We start from the raw sequence: 19,319 nt of genomic DNA, 5'->3' as shown, positions 1-19,319 counted from the left end.
TAAGAAAGTAGGTCTTAAATGTTCTCACCACAAAAAAGTTGTAATTGTGTGAGGTGATGGATGTGTTAACTAACATTATTGTGGTAATCACTTTGCAATAGATACATGTATCAAATCATCGAGTTGTACACCTTAAACTTACACAACGTTACATCTCAATTATATCTCAATAAAGCTGGTGGGGGGGAAGGGGTGAAACCAGGACTTGAACCTAGGTCTCCTGACTCCAGTCCAGTGTTTCATTTCACATTGAATGATTGCATAGGGCAAGGATAAATCTAACTTGTTTTGCATCCTTAGCATGGCACTTAGTAGGTCTCAGGAAATATTTGCACTAAACGAAGTCAGAAATCTGAGTGCACTGGCAGTTGAAAAGTCATGTATAACCATGAGCAAGTACCTTTGATTCTGAACCTCTATTTCCTCATCTGTAAATCGGAGATAATGACAACTCCCCAAATTGAGTGAGGATAAAAAAGGTCATGTATATAAAAAGCACTTGGTAAACTGCAAAGCATTACACAGATGCCAGCTGTCACTTGGGCTATTTCAAAGGACCTCCTAATGAATAGGGCCTAAGTACGCTTTTCCAGAGAGGAGCGGCATCTTGAGTTTCAGACCATATCATTTTTCCAGTAAACAAATTGAGCTGTTAAGCAAGGGGCACAAGAACAGCATGATGTATCTAAGCAGGAGGTGAAGTTCTATTTTTGGCAACCAAGGAAATAAAACTTGAAGCAGATGGGGAGGTGAAACCATGGCTCCTACAGAGTCTCTGCCAGCAGCTCTGAATCATCTGCCTTCTTCTGACAGCTGGAGTCCCCTCGCTTCTGTCTTCAGTCTTTTCCTAGTTATGAACCAGAACCCTGGGCCACTGCATTGGCCTCCAGCGACGCCATGTCACATAAGCAGAAGGCATTCTAGTCTCCATGCTGGCTCCCAAGCTTGCTGCAACTGTGTAAGAGCTCTGTGTAGGGCATCACAGGAAAAGGTCAGCAGGCTGATCACCATCCCACTGGATGGCATCATTCTGGTAAGTTCTTCATGGCCCAAGTCTGGCACGCACCCTTGCAAAGTGACAGGCTGAGTCATGTTGATACCGTTGGCCTCAGAGAAGCTAAGTTTTGACGGCTAAACTCACAAGAGAGGAAAAATTTTAAAGCATGGCATCTGCGTATTAATTTGCAATTCAATTTGGCAAATACACCCGAGTTCCTACTACAGTCCAGGCACTGTGATAGACACTAGGGAAACAATGATGAATAAGACCGATCCAGTCACTCGCTGTCCTTGTGGAACTTAGAACAGGAGAGAAAAATAATTAAACATGTAGTCACTAAAGAGTGTAGCAGGCATAAGTACATGAAGAGAGAAAAACAAGATGCCCCTCCCAGACGTGGGGGGCAGAGTAGGCTTTATAGAGAAAGTACAAGATATGCAGGGATCTGAAGAATTAGCAAAATTGGTCAAGTGAAAGAAAGCAGCCTTGGAGGTAGGAAAGGCGCACAAAGGGTGGAGACAAGTGCTCCAGGCAAACGGAGAGACGTGCAAGATGCAGAGGCAAGAGAGGCTGTGGTACCACTGAATTCCTAAAAAAGCTGAATACCGAAGGATCCCAGAGCAAGAGGCTGGAAATGGTGCGAGCTGACCCTGCAGAGGTGGCAGCAGCGTAGAGCTGCTGTGAAGGAGTGAAGGCATGTGAAGGAGTTTAAACTTCCTCCTTTTGATACACCATCGGGTGACCCAACACTAGCCAAATCAGCACATTGTCTATATGAAGGAAAATGATGTAAGTAACCAACTCACCAGAAGGTTATTTGATACGCATGGAATCACAGCAAGAAATATATGCTTCACACGGTAGGTTTTCTCTCTGCCTTGACTCTGACCCACTTATAACTCCAGATTTTCTTCATTCCTAAACCCAGTGGAGAACACAGTTCTCTGGAGTTTTTGCAAATAATGCACTTCATTCAGCCTTGAGGAGCTGAATCAATAAAAGCAAACTTAGGATGGTAACCGGAGAGGAAAATGGAAGAACCCCAGGCTCGCTGGTTCCCTCCAAGAAACTGCAAAACATTATTGAACAGGTTTTTGGCTTTATCTACTGCAAAATTCTTCTGCTATGAAATACAAACTCCCTCACCATAATAAATACTGTTTTGATAACAAAACTGTACTTTTCTCAAATACCCAGATGGAAGACCATATGCAAAAGAAACTCCAAGGAATTTTTTTATTGGCCATCTGCTAAAATTGGAAAGAAAGCCTGCATCCTCCTCCAGTCTTCTCAGAAATTTCCTACTTGCTTCCACCTAGTGCCACCTGCTGATCATTTTTGGGTACCAGTTTTGCAAATGGATAGCAAAGGGGATGTGGATCTCCCCCTTTCTTTAACAAAGTAAATTTATTCCTAATTAATGTGAGAAATAAAATACCTACAAAGTGTCAGGTTTCAGAATGTTTTACAGCTCCTCACACCTCCTCCTGTTGTTGTCAGGAATCACAAAGCAAAGCCCACAAACACTTCTTAGAGAGTTCTCTTCCAAGGCATTGGCAAGATACTGTTCACCCTCATAATTAAGCACACCATTTCTAATACAGCCTCGTGTTTGGTTTTACCTGTCAAAAATGTAAACGCGCATATCATTTAATGCAATAATTCCACTTTGAGATTTCTATCTGGAGGTAATGCTGGCACAGATGTATAAAGATACTACATGAGGGTGTTTCTTATAGCATTATTTGTTGAACCAAAAAATATGAGAACCACCTAAATGTTCACCAACAGGGAAGTGACTTTGAAAGTTATAGTACATTCATACAATGGAATACTATGCAGCAATGACAGGCAAAGATGTCTAAAACATATTCAGTGGGGGAAAAGGCAGACTAAAGAAGAAAATGTATAGTATAATCCCATTTTTTTAAGAAAAAAGAGCTGTGTGTATTACAGTGTATTTTTGTTTATACATAGGAAAAGCTGGAAGGATACACATCAAAGTATTCAAGTAATTTCTGAGGAGTGGGGATTTTTTTTTCACAATTTTACTTCATACACACTCCTATATTATTTGAATTCTTAATGTCAATGCATTGTTTTATATAAAAACAAAGGAGATATTAAAAATAAGAATGCCACATGTTTTTATCAGATTTGCAGCTAATAAAGCATTTCATCATCAAATACTCACTGGATGACCACGATCGCTCTGAGGTTAGGATCATTTCTTCATTTAACAGATGGAGAAATGGGGCTAAGAGGAGAACGGACTTGCCTGAGATGCCATAAGCAATAAGCGGTGGTGTCAGGGCTTTCCAGCAAACAACTAGAGTGGGGTTTTCATAGCCTTATTCTACATGTGCCAGGCCCTGAATCAGCAGATTCTAAATTAAAGCTGTTTTAGACACAAAGAAATCTTCCTTTATGTTAGAGATCTATCCAGTTCTAAGTACCTTCAGCATCAATCAAATGGGCTTTGACACTTCAGGGCTTAGAATGCTAAAATATAAAACCGGAAGACAGGGAGCAGTGGCCTAACCCCACCTCCCCATCGTACTGAGGAGAAAGGAGTCTGCTGAACGGCTAAAATCGGAAAGCCAACAGTTAAACAACAAGCACTTGCTCAGCTTTCTACCTTCTCCGCTAAACCTGCTCCTCCTCATGGGCATCTTGGCAGACGGCACCCGCACCAGATTCCTGGAAGCACGTCTGCATTCTTCCTCACTCCCTTGCAGATCCGTCTCCAAGTGCCACAGATTCCACCTTCTAAACAGTCCTCACATCTGGCCCTTCTCTGCATAAAACTCCTGTCCTAATGTCTTAACACAGCCCTCAGCATCTCTTTTGTCTGGACAAGCAGCATAGCCTTTCCCATACGTCTCCCTTCCCTGCCCACCCCCGCAATCTACTCCATCCTCCGCCATCAGGTTACCTTTCTAATACTAAAACCTGACCACCCTCCTCCCCACCCCCAAGGAAAACCCCTCATGGCTTCTCCTTGTAAAGCTCTTCAACCTGGCATTCAAGGCCCTTCATGATCTGGCCTCTACTTCTCACAGTTTATCTACCATCTAACCCTCTTCTTTTAAACTCCAGTAACACCCAACTGCTTATCATTCCAACATGTTGTATTATTTCACGTCTTTGTACCTTTGCACAAGCCATTGGTTTTGGCTGGAGTGCTCTTCTTTGGCTAGTCTGCCAGGTAAACTCATTTCAAAATGGGATCAGGTGTCACCTCCACCAGGAAGCCTTCTCTCTCCCTTTATTCCATCTGTCCTTCACCCTGCCCACCCTCATCCTCTCACCACCAGCAAAGTTTTACTCTTCTCTGGAATATTTCTGTACCTTATCTACACATCTATTCAAACAGTCTCCCATATTATCACACAGAAGGTAAAAGTATTGGCTCTGGAGCCAGTCTTCCAAGCTGTGTTACCTTGGCAAAGTTACTTAACCTCTCTGTGCCTCAGTTTCCTCTCCTATGAATAACAGAAAAATGCTATTAAGGTTGCTAAAGAATTTTAAGATAGGTACTCCAGGTAAAAATGCTCAATAAATGTTCCTATTGTTATTGTTATGTAATGATTCATTCAGAGGCCTTCCACTTCCAGCCAAGAGACGGTAACAGAAACTAGATTTACCCTCCCACCTGAAGCAAACAAAAATGGACAAAATATTGTACACAACGGTTTTCAAGGCACTGGACATGAGGCAACAAAGGAACCGTGATTCATGGAGGATTGGGTAGAGTATACACAAGATTCTTGCTTCAGTGGTGACGAATGATTAGCATTAGACTGAGTACTGCTCCAGTCCTGCCTAATAAACCTTAAAAACAAGACCCAAAATCTATGTCCAAGTAGCTTAACTGGATCCCATAACGAAGTTCAAGAATATTTATAGGAATGCAAAAATGGACAAATTCCTTGAAAGACACAAACTACCAAAGCTCATTTAAGAAGAAGTAGATAATATTAATAGACTTTATCTGTTAAAGAAATTGAATTTGTAGTTAAAACCCTCCCATAAAGAAACAGCAGGTCCACATAACTTCACTGGTGAATTTTACCAAACATTTAAGAAAGAAATAATGTCAATTCTACACAAACTATTCCAGAAAATTTTAGAGCTAGGGAATACTTCCAACTCATTCTATGTGACCTGCATTACTCTGATAACAAAACCAGACAAAGACATGGCAAAAAAAAAAAAAAAAAAGAAAACTACAGAACTATATCCCTCACTAATATAGATGCAAACATTCTAAACAAAATTTTAGTAAATCAAATTCAATAATATATAAACAGGATAATATATCATGACCAAGTGGGATTTATCTTAGGAATGCAAGGTTTGTTTAATGTTTAAAAATCAATCAAAATAATTCACTACATTAACAAACTAAAAAATAAAATGCACACAATCATCTCAATAGACTCAAGAAACTGTAATAAAATCCAACATCTACTCCTAACTAAAAACCAAGCAAAATCCATGGAATCAAGGAATAGAAGGAGACTTCATCAATCTAATGAAGAGCAGCTACAAGAAATCTACATCAGCACCATAATTAATGATGAAAAACTAAATGCTTATCCCCTAAGATCAGGAACAAGTTCATACCCAGGACATCTGCTCTCACCAATTCTATTCAACATTGTACAGGGGTTCCAGCCAGTGCAATAAGGCAAGAAAAAGAAACAAAGGGATGATTGGAAAGTAAGACATAAAACCATCCTATTCTCAGAGGACATGATAGTCTATATAGAAAATTCAATGGAACCTACAAAATAAGCTACTGGAACTATTAAGTGAGTTCCTCAAGGTTGCAGGATACAAGATCAAAACATAAAAATCAATTATATTTCTATGTACACAAAATAAACAACTAGAAATTGAAGTTTAAAAATAAAACGTTGCCAATGTATCAAAAATTTGAAATACTTAGGGATAAATTTGACAAAAAATGTGGAAGACCTATACACCAAAAACTAAAAAATGTGCTCAAAGAAATGAAAGAAGACTTAAATAAAAGGAGAGATATACCAACTTCATGGATCAGAAGGCTCAATGTTGTTAAGATGTTGATTCTACCTGAAGTGATATATAGAGTCAATGCAATACCAACCCAAATCTCAGCAGGCTTTTTTGTAGAGATTGATAAGCTGATTCTAAAATTCATACAGCAGATCAAAAGGCTATAATAGCCAAGAAAACTTTGAAAAAGAACAAAGTCGGAGGACTTACATTACCAGATTTCAAGACTTCTTATAAAGCTATAGTAACCAAGACAGTGAGGTATTGGCATAAAGATAGACAAATATATGAATGGAATCAAATAGAGAATTCAGAAATACACCCACACATATTTAAGCAACTGTTTTCAACATAAGTGCAAAGCCAATTTGCGGGAGAAAGGTTAGTATTCTCATCAAATGTTTCTGAAACAATTGGATATCCATGTGCAAAAAAACTGAACTTCAATCCATACCTCACATTATATTAAAAAATAACTGAAAAAGCATCATGAACCTAAACTTAAAACTTAAAACTATAAAACTTGTAGACAAAAACATAGGGGAACATCTTTGTGAGCTTGGGTTAGGTAAAGATTCCTTATGTATGGCACCAAAAGCATAATCCATGAAAGAAGAAACTGATAAATTGGACTTCATCAGAATTAAAAATTTGGTCTTCAAAAGATACTGTTAAGAGAATGAAAAGACAAGTACAGAGAAAATATTTGCAATCAGTATATCTGATAAACACTATAGTCAAAATACGTAAAGAATTCTCAAAACTCAGTAGTAAAAATAAACAACTCAATTTTTTTAAATGAGCACAAAATGTGAATAGACATTTCATGAAAGAATATATTTGGATGGCAAATAAGCACACGAAAAGATGTTCAATATCATTAATAATCAGGGAAATACAAATTAAAACCAACGAGAAAACACTACACATCTATTATAAAGGCTAAGATTAAAAAGCCTGACTATTACCAAGTTTTGGCAAGGATGTGGAAGAAATGGAATGCTCACACATTGCTGATGACGATAAAAAAAATGGCACAACCACTTTGGAAAACAATTAGTACTTTCTTTAAAATTAAATGCACACCTACTATATGATCCAGACATTCCAGTCCTAAGCATTTACTGAAGATAAATGAAAACATGTTCACACAAAAACTTGTACGCGGATGTTCATAGTATTGCTATTTGTGACAGCCAAAAACTGGAATCAATCCAAACGTCCAGCAGCCGTTGAAGGTTGCGATATTGTGATTTATAAGAAATATATATATATTATTAGGTATTTCAAATGGCCAAAATATATTTCTCATATATATTGGTCTTCACTCACAGCTCCCAAGAACCTTGGAATTTCCTAAGAGACAAGGGCAATAGAGGCATCTTCTGTTATAATATTTGGTCTCTTGTCCTCATTGCCTGAAAATGCTTCAGAGCCACAAAGGTGAAACGGGTGTCTTGTTATTCATAACAAGCCCTTTCCACCATGACTGGCTTTATGTTAATAAAGGTGATTTTTGCAAATCACCTAAGGATGGGGGCTGGTTGCCAGGGAAACCAACCATGTGATTAGAGGGTCGGAACTTTCAGTCCCACCCCCTCACCTCTGGGGAGGGGAGAGGGGCTGAGGCTGAATCAATCACCAATGGCCAATTATTTAATCAATCATGCCTATGCAATGAAGCCTCCATAAAAACCCAGAAGGACTAGGGTTTGGAAAGCTTCCAGGTTGGTGAACACGTGGAGATTTAGGGAGAGTGGTGCACCTGGAGAAGGCATGGAAGCTCCTCACCCTTTCCCCACACCTTGCCCTACGCATCTCTTCTACCTGGCTGTTCCTGAGTTATATCCTTTTATAACAAACCAGTAATCTAGCAAGTAAAATGTTTCTCTGAGTTCTGTGAGCCACTCTAGTAAATTAATCAAACCCAAGGAGGGGGTTCTGGGAATCGCTGATTTATAGCCAGCAGGTCAGAAGTACGGGTAACAACCTGGACTTGCAACTGGTGTCTGAATCCAAGGAGGAGGTCTATTGGAACCTCCAATCTATAGCCAGTTGATCAGAAGCACAAGTAACAATCTGAGTTTGCGACTGGCACCTGATGGGGGGGGGGGGCAGCAGTCTTCGAGGACTGAACACTTAACCTGTGGAATCTCATACTATCTCTGGGTAGATAGTGACAGAATTGAGTTGAACTGTAGGACACATAGCTGGTGTCCCAAGAATTGCTTGTTGGTGTGGGGACCCCCACATACACGTTGGAATTGGTACCAGAACCTATTTAAAGGTATAAACAAACTGCAGTATATACATTCAATGGAATACTCCTCAGTAATAAAAAAGAATGAATTATTGATGAATACTACAACATGGAAGAATCTCAAAATAATTATGTTGAGTGAAAGAAGGCAGACCCAAAAAAAGAAAAAAAAGAAAAAAAGAGTACCTGCTCTACAATTTCATTTATATAAAATTCTGGAAAGTGCAAACTAATTTTGACAGAAAGCAGATCCATGGTTGGGAGGTAGATGGCAGGGAGAGGAAGAAAGGAAGGAACAAAAAGGGACATGAGGAAAATTTTGGGGTGATGGATATGTTCATTATCTTGATTGATGGTGGTGATGGTTTCATGGGTTTTTACATATATCAAAACACATCAAATTGCACACTTTAAATATTTGCAGCTTATCTTATGTGAATTATACTTTAAATAGAACTACTTTTTAAAAAAATTATAAGACAAATAGGCTATCTGCATAGTCTCAAAATATCTCTCCACAAGATACTTAATGATTACAAAGGGAAAAAAATAGTAACTTTATAGTAGAGAAACCTAGCAGACACTACACCTTAACTAAGTGATCAAAGTTATCATCGCCAGAATTAAGATATTTTGACATCATGTAACTCCTGATCTGCTGCACTGAGAAGGTCATAACATTATTTTTGTGATATTCTTACCAAAAATGTGTAATTAGAATTTAATCATGAAAAAAATCAAAACCAGATTGAGGGACATTCTTACAGAAATAACTGACCGATACTCTTCAAAAGAGTCAAGGTCATGAAAAACAAAGACAGACTGAGGAACTGTTACAGAACATAGGAGACTAAAGAGAAATGACAACTAAATGCAATAAGAGATCATGGAGTGGATCCCACACCAGAAAAAGGACATTAGTAGGATGATAGGAAAAATGCAAATTAGATGTGTAGATTATTTAGTAATACTAGATCAATTTTAATTTCCAAGTTTCACTAATTGTATAAGATGTTAATATTAGGAGAAGCTAAGTGAAAGGTATATGGGAACTCTCTCTGTACTGTTTTTGCAACTTTTTTGTAAGTCCAAAGTTATTTCAAAATAGTTGTAAAACTGAAGGTAAAATGAAGGCATTTCCAAACAAACAAAAGCTGAGAGAATTTGCCACCAGCAGACCTGTACTACAAGAAATATGTTAAAGAAAATTCTTCAAGTTTAAGGCAAGTAACACCAGACGGAACCCCGGAGCTACACAAAGGAATAAAGAGCACTGAAAACATAAATATATGGGTGAGATAGAAGACAAATATACTCATTTTTCATTTTCTTTATAAGAAAATTGACTCTTCAAAGCAAAAGTAATAACAATGTATTGTGGGGTTCATAACATAGAAGTAAAATATATGACAATAGCACAAAGAAAGAGAGCGGGAATAGAAGTACACTGTTTTAAGGTGCTTATATTTTACTTGAAGTATGTAATACTTAAAGGTAAATGTGATCAGTTAAAGATGGATTGTAAATCCTAGATTCTAGGGATAGGAGAAAAACTAAAAACATTTTTTAAAGAGGTATAGCTAACAGGCCTAATGAGGAGATAAAATAAAATACCAAAAATATTCAATTAATCCAAATAAATAGGATAAATAGAAAAGAAATAGCAAGATGATATATTTGAATCCAACAATATTGATGATTGCATTAATTGTAAATGGGCTAAACAAACCAATTAAAAGGTAGGGATTATCAAGCTGGAGAAAAGACCATAACCCACTTACATGCTGTCAACAAGAAGTATTCTTTAAAAATACAGATAGGTTGGGGCCAACCCCGTGGCGTAGCAGTTAAGTGCGCGTGCTCCGCGGCTGGTGGCCTAGGTTCAGATCCCGGGCACGCACCGATGCACTACTTCTCAGGCAATGCTCTGGCAGCGTCCCACATAAAGTAGAGGAAGATTGGCATGGATGTTAGCTCAGGGCCAGTCTTCCTCAGCAAAAAGAGGAGGATTGGCATGGATGTTAGGTCAGAGCTGATCTTCCTCCCCCTCCCCCCAAAAATAAGATAGGTTAAAAGTAAGAAAATAATAAAAAGATATACCATGCAAATGCTAAGTCAAAGAAAGCTGGAAGTGCTATATTAATATCAGACAGAGTAGGCTTCAGGATAAGGAAAGTTACTTTATAAAGGAGTCAAATTATCAAGCTAGTAACAGAGCTTCAAAATACATGAAGCAAAAACTGACATACCTAAAGGAGAAATAGACAATCAACAATGTGAATTGGAGATTTCAACATACTCTCTCAGTAACTGAAAGAATAAGTAGGCAGCAAATTAGTAAGGAATAGGTGAACAGTACCAAGTACCAACTTGACCTAACTGATATTAATAGGATGCTACACCAACAACTCCAGAATACATATTATTTTCAACTGCACATGAAACATTCACCAAGGTAGACAATATATGGACCATAAGACAACTTTCAACAAATTTAAAGGGATTGATATAATACTGAATAAACTCTCTGATGTCAACAAAATTACATTGGAAATCAATAACAAAAAATACTTAGAAAATTCCAAAATTATTTCAAAAGTAAACAACACATTTCTAAATAACCTATGGGTCAAAGAAATCTCAAAGGAAATTACATAACATTTCAAACTGAATGGTAATGAAAATGTAATACACAAAAATTTCTAAGATGTATCTAAAGCAGTGCTTAGAGGGAAATTTATTACTTTAATGTTTAAAAATCAGTGAACTTAGGTTCCTCTTTAAGAAGTTAGAGAAAGAAGAGGAGATTAAACCCAAAAGAAATAGAAAGAAGAAAATAATAAAAATCAAAAATCATTGATATAGAAAATGGACAAAGAAGAGAGAAAAACAATGAAATCATAAGTTGGTTCTTTGAAAAGTTCAATAAAATTGATAAACCTTTAGCTAGACTGATCATGAAAAAAACCCACAAATTACCAATATCAGCAATGAAATGGGGGAGAGCGCTACATATCTCATAGACATTAAGAAATAATAATGGAATACTATTTCTAAAAACTTTATGTCAGTATATCTGACAACTTAGATGAAATGGACTAATTCTTTGAAAGAAGAATTACCTTCTCCTTTACACACAAATTATCTATATATGTTAAAAAAATTAATTCATAAACTTGAAATGTTCCCAGAAAGAAAGCCCCATGCCCAAATACCTTCAACAGTGAATTCTATCAAACATTTAAGAAAGAAGTAATACCAATCTTATACAAAATCTTCAAAAAGCTAGAGGAAGAAACATGTGTGAATTCATTTAATATGGCTTACCTAATAGCAAAACCAAAGACATCATACACCAATATCTTTCATGAACAAAGACACAAAAATTCCTAAAATATCAGCAAATAAAGTTCAGCAGTATATAAAAAGGGTATTACATCATAACCAAGTGGGGTTTATATCAGGAGTGCAAGGTTGGTTTAACATTTAAAAATCAATCAATGCTATTCATCATATCGCAAAAATAAAGAGAAAAATCAGATGATCATCTTGACAGAGGCAGAAAAGGCATTTGACGAGATTAAGCACCCATTCGCGATGGAAAATTTTCTGCAAACTATAGAAGGCACCTTCCTCAACCTGATAAAGGGCGTCTACGAATAACCTATAGTTAACATCATACGTAACAGTGAAATGCTGTATGCTTTCACCATGAGATTGGGAACAAGACAACAATGTCTTGCAGTTTAATAAGAAAAAGAAATGAAAGACACATAAGTTAGAAAGGAAGAAATAAAATATATTTATTTATGGATGAATTAATTGTATACATAGAAAATCCTAACAAATCTAAAAAAAATAAATTCTAGAACTAATAAGGGAATCAAGCAAAGTCATATGATACAAGTTCAAAATTAAAAAGACAATTGGATGTCTATGTACTAGCAACAAACAGTTGGAAAATGAAATTCAAAAAATATCATTTACAATAGCATAAAAATGAAAATGCTTAAGGATAAACTTAACAAAACATATGCAAGACCTGTACTCTGAAAACTATAAAACATTGCAGAGATAAATTAAGGAAGATTTATGAACAAATGTAGGTAAAAGTCATGAATTAGATAACTCAGCATTGTTAAAATGTCCACTGTCTCCAAAATGATCTGTAGATTCAGTGTAATACCAAAGTCCTAGCAGGCTTCTTTGTAGAAGCGGACAAACTGATTACAAAATCGATATGAAAATGCAAAGGACCTATAACAGCCAAACAATTCTGAAGATAAAGCGGGAAGACTTGCACTATAGTCATGCATCACTTAATGATGGGACACGTTCTGAGAAACACATCATTAGGCGATTTCGTCGTTGTGCAAACATCATAGAGTGTACTTACACAAACCCAGATGGTATAGCCTAGTACACACCTAGGCTATATGGTACCCATCTTATGGGACTACCATCGTATATGTGGTCTGTCGTTGACCAAAACATCGACATTATGTGGTACATGACTGTACTTGGTTTCAAAACTGACTATAAAGCTATAGTAATCAAGATAATGTGGGGTATTAGCATACAAGTAAACATACAGATGAATGGAACAGAGAGTCCAGAAACAGACCAAAACATATATGATCAATTGGTTTTCAACAAAGACGCCAAGGTAATTCAATGGGGGAAATGACAATTGTTTCAACAAAAGGTACTGAAACAATTGAATATCCATATGAAAAAAAGTAAACTTCAACTCTAACCTCATGCCACACACAAAAAGTAACTTGAAATGGATCACAGACCTAAATGTAAAGCTAAAACTATACAGCTGCTAGAAAAAGACAAAGTATAAAATCTTCATAACCTTTAGTTAGCCAAAGATGTCTTAGACATCACACAAAGTGTAAAAGAAAACGTTGATAAATTCAACTTCATCAAACCTAAAAACTTTTGCTCTTTAAAAGACAGAGTTAAAAAATGAAAATTCAAGGTTACGACTTTGAAAAGTCGACTGGGAGATTATATTCACAATACGTATACAAATACATCAAAATACATATGAAAAGACTTGTATCCAAAATATATAAAGACCCTGCAACTTAAAATACTCATAAAATTCAGCAAAAATTTTGAATATACATTTAACCAAAGAAGATATTCAAATGACCAAAAAGCACATGAAAAGATGCCCAACGTCCAGTCATCAGGGAGGTGTAAATTAAACCATAAAAAGATACAACTACACATCTACTAGAATGTCTAAAATTCAAAAGACTAACACAACCAAGTATTGGGAATGATGTAGAACAAAGAGAACTCTCACATACTGCTGGTGAGAGTGGAAAGTGGAACCACTTTGGAAAACAATTTGGCAACTTATAAGGATAAACATACACATAACATATAATCCAGAAATTCCACTCCTAGGTATTACCCAAGAGAAATGAAAACATATATCCACAAAAGGACTTGACATGAATAGTCATGGCAGCTTTATTTATAATATCCCCAAACTAGAAATAACCCAAATGCCCATCAATTGGTGAAAAGATAAACAAATTGTGGTATGTTCATACAATGGAACACTACTCACCAATAAAAATACAAGCTACTGACACACACAATAAACATGGATGAATCTCAAAAACATAATTCTGGAAATAAAAAGACTCAAAAGAGTATACACTTTATGATTCCATTTATATGAATTTCTTTAATGGACAAAACTAATCTATAATGAGAATGCAGATCAGCAGTTGCCTGGGCTGGGGGGTGGAGGGGACTGACCACAAGAAGGCACAGAGGAGCTTTGGGGGATGATGGAAATGCTCTCTCACTTATCTGATTTTGAAGATACAGTTGGTATCATTTAAATTCAGCCTTGCAGAACAGTTAGATACAGAGTTGTAGAAATGGGAAGGAAAGGTATTCCACGTAGGGACAATAGCGTGAGCAGAGCCACAGAAGTGGAAATTGGGAGGTGAGTATGGAAAACAGCTGATGGTTCACTTTAATTTTTAAAATTAACTTTATTGAACTATAATTTGCATACAATAAAATGTCTCATTCTAAGTTAATAATTCAATGAATTTTAAGAAATATATAGACCTATGTGACCACCACCCCATAGACAGCTTCCTTTTAAAAATTACCACTTCGAGCTTTTGGGGGGCTTAATAAATCATAATTTTATTACAAGTTTTATAATTTAATATTAAAACCAAAACAACATGCAGGCAATAAAGACTATAAAAAGCATAAGCGTTGAAATAAGTTCTAGGTTTAAATCCTAATTTTCAAGCAAGTCACTTAATTTCTCAAAGCCTCAGTTTCCTCATCCATAAAATGGGGATAATAATACAACCAACTTCACAAGATTGCTGTGAGGATTAAAAGAAATAATGGTAAGCTTCTAGCACAATGCCTGGAACATAGCGGGACCAACAAATGGTGTTAGCCTCATCACAAGGAGACAGACATTTGTTGCACAGTTACCCTCAGAGGTATGGTATGGACCGTGGAACCTGTTGGCAAAGGCTTTGAAATGGTCCTAAAGGAAACCATTAAAAAACTAACCAAATGGCAACTCTGAAGTCAGCTTCCCTACTGGTTCTGTTTCACAATTGTTGGTGAAGGCTCCGAAGTATTTCATGCTCAAACATATTGCTTTGATATGGAATGGGTGACTTGAAAATTGATTCTGAAACAAATTTAAAGTAGGACACTTAAAAGGTTTGCCCCCTCTGTTTGTCAGACCGACTCTCTGGCCTTGAAACGAAGCCCGACCTCCCACACGTCATACCACAGGGTGCTGGGGACACCACAACCTCGAGGATTCACCCAAACAGCCCCAGTCCAGTCCACTTGTGGACTCGACCACCAGCTCCAGCTCTGTCTCCCTGGCTCTCCAAACACCGACTCCACAATCCAGCTCCTAGTATCAGCCCCAGGCCTGTCTCTTTATGTCAAGACCCACTTCTTCAGTTTACCTACCTGTCGCTCTGCTCGTTCAACCCTGCAGGCTGCCTCGATCGCTGCCTACTGTGTATTGTTAAGACACTTCCTTAACCAGTCTCATCTTCCTGGGGACCCTCTGCCCCAGCTCCCAGCACACAGGACCCAGGACACAGTTTCAACCATAATATAATTCAAGGGTCATGGGGACGGAGTGCCATCTACCTGAGCAACAAAGAGCTGGAACTCGTCAGGCAGAATCCATGAGCGAGGGTAGAAGTTGTACTCCTCAGGAAAGAGATTCTGCATGATTCTCACTGCTCTGCTCAGAGTAATTTTACGCACCATCTCCGTCATGCCTGGGGAGAAGAGAGGCTGTGAGGTTTTAACAACAGTGGCCACGAGCTATAAGCTATATAAGCCATTATTCGGGACTTTTACCGCCCCCCACTCCCACCACATTCACTTTTTCAGACAGAATTAAAAAAACTATGAGTTGTTCCCCATAGTGGTGACTCGTGGTTTGGAAAGACCCACCAATTAATGAAAAAGTTGAGGTAAAAGACAGTTATTTTTTTTCTCCTTATAAAAATGAAGCAGCAATTTGATAGAATGAATTTCCACCTAGTCTATTATTCCATTCTTTGTCAGTCCTCTAGATAATGAATAAAAACAAGCATTTGTATCTTACACTTAAAAGTTAATATCCTCTTTAATTTTGGGCCACCACACATGCTTCTTAGATTCCTCCCATTTTATACTCTAGAGAATATTATCTAGTGGACTCTGATTACACTACGAGAAGCTTATTAAGTTGCTTTGTTTTAATCTCCCATGAGCATTAAAGGTATAAAATAAAAAAATACGCACCTTTCAGCATAAAATCTGTCTCCTTGAAATAAGGGCAGGAAGTGGAAAGAATATCATAGGATAATTTATAGTTTAAAGGGAAAAAATGGAACCCGTAGGAGTTCTTCAGTTACCAGTACTGATGCTGACTTTGATCAGATCTCATTAATTTGCCCAGAGGGACTGAAACGTCTCACTTATAAAACATTAAAGGATGGTGGATTTTTTTTCTTGTAATATCTTTAGTAGCTCTGACAAGAGAAGAAACTGAGTACATGTCTTAGCAAATTTTAAGCAAATAGGTAAAAATTATTTTAAATTTTAGCATGCTATTTCTTAAGGCAAATACCACTGTAAAAATGAAGACTAAAAATGGCCTTCGCCCTGAAAGACGCTACACAATTCCATTACCGACACTAGAAATTTGATGAACAAAGTTATTTTTAATAGAAAGTACAAAGTTCCATGCCAGCTTGGCATGTTGAATTATCACACGCTCCAAATGAACACAGTTAGAATGAATGAGGTTTCTCTAAACTCCCATGTTCAGGAAGCAAAGGGTGAACATTTGAGAATGAAGGTTTTAATAACCTACTTCTCGCTTCCCTCAGCATATTAAAAAAAAAAACAAAACAATAAATCTAAAGATCGCAGCTTCAAGATGTCAATGCCCAGGTTCTTAGTCCTTGTTTAGAGGGATAGAGAGAAGGATTAAGTGAGAACTAAAGGAGCTTAAAAAGCACTAATAAGCTGTGCTCTAATGTGGACTCTTCGAAATTAAAACTCACTGAAGACACTGTTCCGAGCTTCACACAAAAGAAGTATGAATTCTGAAAATTATAGCTATTTTCTTTTATTCCCCCATGAAATTAGAATTTTTGAGTTATAAACATTGGAGCTTAACACAAAGTACACACAAAAAAATTTCAACTTTTTTTGAACCTTTTTACTTATTTAACTAACATTTTAGTTATAGTTTTAAACTAAAAACGTTCATAACTAACTGTAATACAGCACCTTACACCAAATAGATTGCACCTCCTGACCAGACAGTGTGGTGGTGTGTCTGCATTTTAATGGCATTGTGACAGGGGAAGGTTCCCTTTCAGAAGCCCCTTGGCAGGTCAGACGGACTCACACAACACAGCCAGAAGTGCTGTGAGTTCAGGAGGGCAGTCTGAACGTTCCAGAGAAGTTTTGTGAAAATCAGCAAATTGAGTAAATATTCATTTTAAATATGCAATGGCTCCTTTTGTAATGTGGATCATCAGTCCCCGCACCAGCTAATAGATCTGCCTCCAAGTTTACGTTGTGTCTGTCTCCAGGTAGCTCTCTACTGAAAATAGCCAACTTAAGAAGCATCTCTACAAGCCAATGGATACTTTTCCCAGACACTTCTGGCAGGTAAGCTTTAGACGGCTCACCCCTAAGTCTACATGAATACCTATCTCCGGAAGGCACCAGTGTAGACCTCCCTCAATCCATTTCCCACCAAAAGCTTTTTCCTCTGCCATATCTGAGCTGTGTTCCCACCTAGTGCTGGTGGTGGCTCAGAGACAGATGTGGGGAGTGTCATCTTCTCTCAGTAGCTGGGTTTCTAGCTGAGGCAGACCACATGTTCCCGAAGTAAATACGTGAAAAGGGAGGTCATTGCCAGGCCCTGCTGGCTCCAGACTCTGCTCCCTTCTCGAAGCAGCTGCAGCACCTGCCCCCTACCTGTGACCCTTGCTGTAGATTCTGGGCCCCATTCTGACCTGAGGTGGAATCTCTTGGTCTACTCATCAGCTCCTCCCTGCTAAAACTTTGACCCCAACTTTGTACTCCAATTAGGTAAGAAGGATTTTAGCTGTTTTTCTGAGGCTCCATTGCTTTGTCCCCCAATTTTGGTAAGGTGTCTTTTGCTGGTGGTGCCTGAGTGGCAGCCTTAGCAACGCCTTTGCCTTGTTCTCCCCAGTGTTCCTCCTCTGTTCCCCCCAACACTATCCTGCAAGGGCTGGGGTCCTCCCACCTGTGACTAAACCAGTGACTGGGCTACTGCTACCTTCTGTCAGGGTCTTCTGAGGCTGACTGCCTACCTGGCTTTCTTAATAAGGTCTACCCCTAGATGTCCCTATTATGTCAGTTCCCCTATCGAGTGGAAAAAAGCCTTGCCTCCTGCCACTCCTTCTGGGCCTGGGTTTTTCTGTCTGCTACACCGGAGTCTCAAGGCCCATTGGAGTTACCCAAGATCGTAACAGGTTGATCCTCAGGCTTGGCCACAAAGGCCTACTCAACACAAAAACGGAACAAAATCTAGCTACCTCGGGAGCACATTCAATCCAAATACCATTATAACAACAATTCTTGGCAAAAACACATTACAACCACCAAACAACAAATACATTCTTTCAGATCCATCCTCTTCCCTCTATTCCCATCCCCACTGATTAGTACATCTGGATGCTGCAGCGGCCTCTTAGCTCTATATCTGTTTCCTCTCTCAGCCTTTCCACCCACCTCCAATGCATCCCTCTGACTGATCTTTCTAAAATGCAAGCTGGTGCTAGTCACTCTCTGGCTTAAAAATTTCTCAGTGACTACCCACAACCTTCAGGATATAACAATGCTGTGCTTTGTTCCCTGCCTATCACCTCTCCATTGTCCTTTTCATACTTGACCCTTGCTAACCATCATGGGCCTCTTGCCCTTCACTGAATGGTTAGCTTTAAGCATTCTACGTCTCTGCACCAACTCTGCTCCCTCGTTTTGCATGAGAGTCAGGCCCATCCGTCCCCGGAGGCTCAGTTCACACGTCAATCCACTTCTCCGGGATCTCTCACCCTGCCTTCCACCCAAGCAAATCTGAATTAGGTCACGTGCCCTTGCTCCAAACTCCCACAGCATCCCAAGCTTCCTCTGACATTGCACTTATTTTGTATTTTACTTCTCTCTTTACGTGCCTTCCTCCTTGTCTTTGTATCCCCAGCCCACATCAGTACTTGACAGATGGCTGCCCCCCGAGATTCCCCACTAGAGCCCTCTCCCTCTCTACAGAACGTCCCCTCCTCATTGGTGGGCCCTCAGGCACCACGTGCCATGTGCTGCCCTACATCTCAGACCCTGAAACTCAGCAAAAGACTGTTGCTTGTACGCTGAGAATTGACAGTTCTGGACTTTCTTAAAGCAGAGACATATCCAAATCATATAATTTTTATAGAAAGTCTTAATTCATCAGTT

At 38.3% G+C, this 19,319-nt stretch overlaps 1 protein-coding gene across 1 annotated transcript in view; it reads right to left on the bottom strand.

Annotated features, from left to right (window-relative positions):
- The window catches only part of TTLL11 (tubulin tyrosine ligase like 11), a 235,594-nt gene that overhangs the window by 161,581 nt on the left and 54,694 nt on the right, over positions 1 to 19,319 (bottom strand). The window contains exon 3 of the mRNA XM_087419160.1: positions 15,480 to 15,613. Within this exon, the coding sequence (XP_087275286.1) occupies positions 15,480 to 15,613 (134 nt within the window). The remainder of the gene's footprint in view (positions 1 to 15,479; positions 15,614 to 19,319) is intronic.

This window comes from Ceratotherium simum, chromosome 29 (genome assembly GCF_057802395.1).
Source record: "Ceratotherium simum simum isolate JZ-2026a chromosome 29, ASM5780239v1, whole genome shotgun sequence".
Taxonomy (NCBI): domain Eukaryota; kingdom Metazoa; phylum Chordata; class Mammalia; order Perissodactyla; family Rhinocerotidae; genus Ceratotherium; species Ceratotherium simum.
This window is presented reverse-complemented; position numbering and strand designations above follow the sequence as displayed.